Source organism: Mesitornis unicolor, unplaced genomic scaffold (genome assembly GCF_000695765.1).
Source record: "Mesitornis unicolor isolate BGI_N332 unplaced genomic scaffold, ASM69576v1 scaffold18344, whole genome shotgun sequence".
Taxonomy (NCBI): Eukaryota; Metazoa; Chordata; class Aves; order Mesitornithiformes; family Mesitornithidae; genus Mesitornis; species Mesitornis unicolor.
In genome coordinates this window covers 1,074-6,575 of record NW_010182497.1, presented here as the reverse complement: position 1 = coordinate 6,575, position 5,502 = coordinate 1,074, and the positions used below count along the sequence as shown (strand labels likewise).

At 39.8% G+C, this 5,502-nt stretch overlaps 1 protein-coding gene across 1 annotated transcript in view; it reads right to left on the bottom strand.

The window, feature by feature from the left end:
- LOC104540086 (dachshund homolog 2-like) overlaps positions 1-5,252 on the bottom strand; it is a gene marked incomplete at its 5' end in the record, with an annotated part of 13,888 nt that extends 8,636 nt beyond the window's left edge. The window contains 2 exons of the mRNA XM_010183807.1: positions 2,051-2,116; positions 5,109-5,252. Coding sequence (XP_010182109.1) covers positions 2,051-2,116; positions 5,109-5,252 — 210 coding nt within the window. The remainder of the gene's footprint in view (positions 1-2,050; positions 2,117-5,108) is intronic.
- Between the last annotated feature and the right edge of the window lie 250 nt (positions 5,253-5,502).

The window sequence follows — 5,502 nt, the reverse complement described above, 5'->3', positions numbered from 1 at the left end:
GGAAAGAACTGGCTGAACTCAGCACATGTTTACATAGCACCAGGACCACCACACCCAAGCTGTTGCCAAGTCAGCGGGCACTGCCGCTCGTTACTGTGGTGAGGACAAGGGGAGGAGGGCGCAGGGTTACAGCTCCCACTCACAGCCACGTTCTGCTGTCACAGGGGGCACCAAGCTCAGATTCTGAACAGAGCGGGTACCCAGTTCTCCCTCTGTACAGGCTTTTAACCTGAACAAAAACTTCATGAGCCAAAGCCTGTTAAAACTAAGGAATGATGTAGTTGGGATCAGACTAAAAAAAAAAACCAAACCCAACCCCAAAACCAATCTGAAATTAAAATCAGAACATCATGAGGTTTTCTCAGGTATCAGCAGATTACACGAGGTGTAGGAAAGCTCTCTTAATTCCTTCCAGTAAGTAAATGGCCATTGGAAGTGGCTATGCATCACTTTCCCGAGTTATTTCTATTAATTTTTGATGGGAAAACACAATTTGAGCCAACTGTAACATTTTCATTAATTGAAAATTGACGTTAACTTTCTTTTTTGACTAGGTTCTGTCCAGATGCACCTTTGACTCTCAAGGATCTTTCAGGAAGAGCACTGATCACCTGTCTCACCAGGTATCACAAATAGATCAGAAATCTTACGAATATGTTGCTTGTCAAATTTAAATATGCGCCCCAAGTACTTATCTAATATTTTTACTATTTCTGGCAGAAATTACTTTCAAATTGCAACACTTAGAGCACAACCTATATCATAAACGTGCATATATCTCTATCTCTATCTCTATCTCCATGTGTCTTATGTGTATATATATATGCCTTGATCTCTATCTCTATGTCTATCTCTATCTCTATCTACATGTGTCTTATGTGTATATATATATGCCTTCCAATAAAGCTCTTGATTCTCCTCTGTAATACACAGCATTTGTGACAAAATGTGACAGCAGTAAAAATATTTGAAAGCTTTCCTGTATAGCTGACAGAATGATGACAGAAGCACACCAGAGGTATGCTAAGTCAAGCCTTTAGCAGCTTAAAAATGCTAGCAGTTATGTTTGTATCTGTAACTGTACAGCAGTCCTATCTGCACAGAAGGGACTATCTTTAGTTACTCCAACATACATTATTTTTTGCTCCAAGCAGCAGCAGCCACAGTGAAACAGGCAGCGCGGTCTCCAGGCTGCTACCGTAACCAGCGCAGAACTGACTGCTGTGTAATGAACACGGTGCAGGACGGTATCTTTAGTTACTCCAACATACATTATTTTTTGCTCCAAGCAGCAGCAGCCACAGTGAAACAGGCAGCGGTCTCCAGGCTGCTACCGTAACCAGCACAGAACTGACTGCTGTGTAATGAACACGGCGCAGGACGGCAGGGAGAAAAAAGGTTGGTTTTATAGGAAACCAACACTACAAATCTGGACTTTCACCGAAGTCAGAGAATTTCTATGCTCAGATTGCTCAGACCAAATTTTATCCCAGGTGATCATGAGTTTTCTGCGTGTCTCAAAAAGGCTTCCAATGGCAATGGAAAAAACACCTCAGACTTCTGTATCTCAGCTCTCCTCGGTGACGATGACACAACTCCCTTTCTGCACTGCCCTACAGCCACGCACATTCAGGACTCTGGGAGCACTCAGACAGCAGTGGTGAACAGTGAGGAAACTGAGCACTGTGTAATTGCTCCTAACGAGAACATGACTTTCATTTGCCACCTGCAGTTCATGTATTTTTTGAAAACACCCATGACCTTGATAGGAGAGTAAGGATCGGAGGTAACATATTTAAAAAGATAAATCACATGTAAAATAATTTTTAAACTTTTTAAACCTCTGTTTAAACAAATTTAATTTCTGGTCTTGTAAAGTACTGCTCTTAAAAAGGTTTTCTATATTGAACAGGAAAACAAAATGAAGTTGTGCAACTGACATTCATCTTAAAGCAGAAAAAAAAACAGAAACAAAAACTATTCTGCATTTCACATAATTTGCAGTATGGCTCGTGATAAACATGCACGTGACAGGATGTACATACTGCACCTTGCATTGCTGCACTGTCGTGTTGGGTTCCATTGTGTTCTATTTCCATATCTGGGATTCCAGCATCTGAAAGATGTGACACCGAAGATTAATGCATTCCCCTTTGTCCTCCTCATGCAACTTTAGAAAAATACGTATAGCAAACTAGGGCGATGTCCAAGTTACACGGTCTTGCATATAACATTTGGTCTTCATAGAATTTTCAGTAGTAAATCACTTCCGAATTCTGCAAACATTACTGGTCTCACAGTGTTTTATTTTTAATGTGCTTCAAATTTGCCTGATGATCAGATAATAACCAACACATTATACTAATATGTCTGTAATATTCTCTTGGAGAATGAGGGCATCTGACATATGAAAAATAAAAGTTGAAATTAAACCGTGATAATATGAAATTACATTGACTCTCCTAGCTATATTCCTGCAAAGTACAGAATTAAAGCATACAGCCAATGCCATTCAACGTGTGTGTGTGTGCATATCAGTTTGTATGAGCGCACGTTACAGGTGAGGACTGTACGAACTGCATTTAAACAATTCAGCTCAGGATGCTGTAAGTGTGTGTTATCACCTAAAACAAAATTACCAATGTGATATTATGTGAAACATTTCCAGATTTCTGAGAAGAGCTTTCCAAAATGGGCTGTGCTCTTTATTCAAGCTGAGAAATAGTCTCATAACGATACGTGCTTTTGAACTATTTAATTTCATACTGATAATACTCTCGTATGCACAGGCCTTTGGGGTGGGGGTGGGGCTCAAACACCCCAGGGTGTTATGATAACAGATGCCATTATCCACCTTGTGCCAACAAGGATTAGCATGAAGGGTATGTGATCTGAATCCACGGCACCTCGAATCCTGGAGAAACATCTGCTTCTCTTATAATACAGCACTCAGAAATTACAGCAGGAAAAAACCCCCACACCTGAAAGGGAGCTGCGTATGCAGTTTGGGAGTTGTTCTGCGTAGAAACTTGTTCTGGACATTCTCAAATAGCAAGTAACTGAACTGTTAGGGTCTGAGATCACTCCAGTTGGAGTGTCAGTGTCTATTGCAAAGATGACATTTTGCTGGTCACCCTACAGCCTGAGTGAACTCTATGGCAAACAGGGCAACTCATTAAAGTATAGTTCATACACAGAAAAGTCATACGAGTAATAGTAATTAGTAATACTTGTGCAAATGAAATATATGTGATGTATGCATATATAGCCCTATAAATATCTATGAGCAAATAAATAATATTTTAATGCATGCAATTTTTTTTATAAAATCACAAGTGACTGTTATTAAGTAGGGTTGCCCTTACTCAGCTTCTTGTTTTGAAGGAAAGTTCAGGGAACTCATCTACAAATCTACAAAGGTTCTGTTCTTTGCAAACCTTTTGGAGCACATGTTTTAGATATGTAAAATGAAAAAGTCATCTGTAACTAATAAGAGCATCTGTTAAATGAGACAGACCGTCAGAGTTAAATTAAAAATATTCAGAATAGCCCTTCACATTTTGTTGTCATAAAATTGTACCTGCAATTAAATTGTGGATTAAGATGCTAATGAGCTACCTGATTTGCATGTGCAATCAGATTAGCATGTAAATATCAGCTTCTTGCAGGCACTAACATATATATGTCTACCTGAGTGTGCCTGCAAATCAAAACGTTAGCAGCCAGGCCCACAATAGCAGATGCAAAGATCTGTTAATCACACTGCTGGCATGTTGGTACCCTTCAATTTGTGGCTTCCAGAACTGCCGAGCACTACCAACTGCAGTGCGAGGGGCAGGTGCCTACCAGCAATGGCAGAATCTGGGTGAATGACCTTACAGAACATCAGGATTTTAGTGTGTTTTTCTGCCATTCATCTCAAGGTGCTGCCTGTGTCTGTGGGATCTGATCAGTGCATTCTTCTGATCCCATAGAGGTGGTGGAAAAGGTTTGTGCTGGCTGTGTCAAGCCATGGTCCCTTGGGTCACTGCCCCTTATCACGGTGCAAGTGCAAGCTGTATATCCCCGCCTGAATTACCAACGTTCACTGTCAGTACATCAGAAAAGCCAGCCAGTTCCTGGTTACAGTGATATGCTGGACTATAAAACCCAGCAGATGAGAATACCTCTGAAAGATGTTGCTCTTGTACTTAAAGAGTTTATATCTCTTAGGTGTTCTAGATAAATCACAACTCACAGTCCACTGCAGAGTGTTGCGATGGCTGTTCACGTAGACAGGCTTGCCTTAACTTTAAAAAACAGTTTGGGTAGCCCTCACAACTGAGAACTCAAAACAAGCCAAACTCATTTTTACTCAGCAGTTCTTGCAGTCTGCTTATGGTATTATGGCTCAGTTGCCAGCAGGACAGAATATAACTCTGATTCATGAGCCTCTGCAGAGACTTTGAGGTAGGGACATGCAGACTAAACCTTAGCTACAAAACCTGAAATTAATTAAAACTCAACTAGGTTCAGTCTTAAAGATTCAAACCAAAGCTCTTACTTTGGTTAGAAGCACATTAAGCAATAGAGGCAAATCCTCTCACTACTCAAAACACAATCACCCTGTTTAGGACATGAACTGATTTGCTTGTGTTTCACAAGAATATTTGGGAAGTACTCAGAACCTAGTCAGCTCTGAAAGCTGATACATATTTAACATACTTAATAGGTCCTGAAGCTGAGCAAACTTCAGCCAAACAGCTTTTAAAATGAAGCTCAGCAGTTCTAAAAATGAATCTGCTGGGAGAGAAGAGTTCAGAGAACCTTATAGGAACCAAATTTCACATTGTCTTAGCTGGCACTGTAACAGATTTCTCTGGTAATATATTCAGCATCTCTTGTCATGTCTGTGTAAACCACTCTGTCTGTTTCTCTAGTTGCAGACTTACTTATTTTTTTAATTCATTACCCAGAGCACATGGCCTGAAAGAGATTTTTAATTATTTCAGGAAAGGATTGTGGGTGTTTTTTTTAATTCTCGAATTTGCTTTGTTCATCATCTTACTTTTTTTCACTCAGTTAAACATCACTTTAAGCTAACTGTGAAAGGCCAACTAAGACATTACCATTCAACATCCTGAGACCGTCACCTGATGTGGCCTGCTTAAGCGCCTGTTCCACTTGTTCTCTTCTCTTTGATTCAAATTCCAAAGCTTCCTGCAATTTTCTCTTTGCCTTCTTTTCTTTCTTCAAGCGTTTCTGAATTGTTGCTGAAATGTAAATATATTGTGAGAATGGCTGGTAAAACACAATTAATATATAATGGCAACAGTATATAAGTTTATGTTCAGTGTTCAAGGGCCCAGTTCTAGCTTGAGAAAAAAAGGAAAAAAATCTGGCACGAATCTGATATAAAAACAAACAAACAAACAAAAAAACCCAACCCCTGTACTGAAACAATGAATGATCTGAAAGGGCTCTAGAGCTTGTTAAAGATCTTAAACCTTACTCTCACTCTGC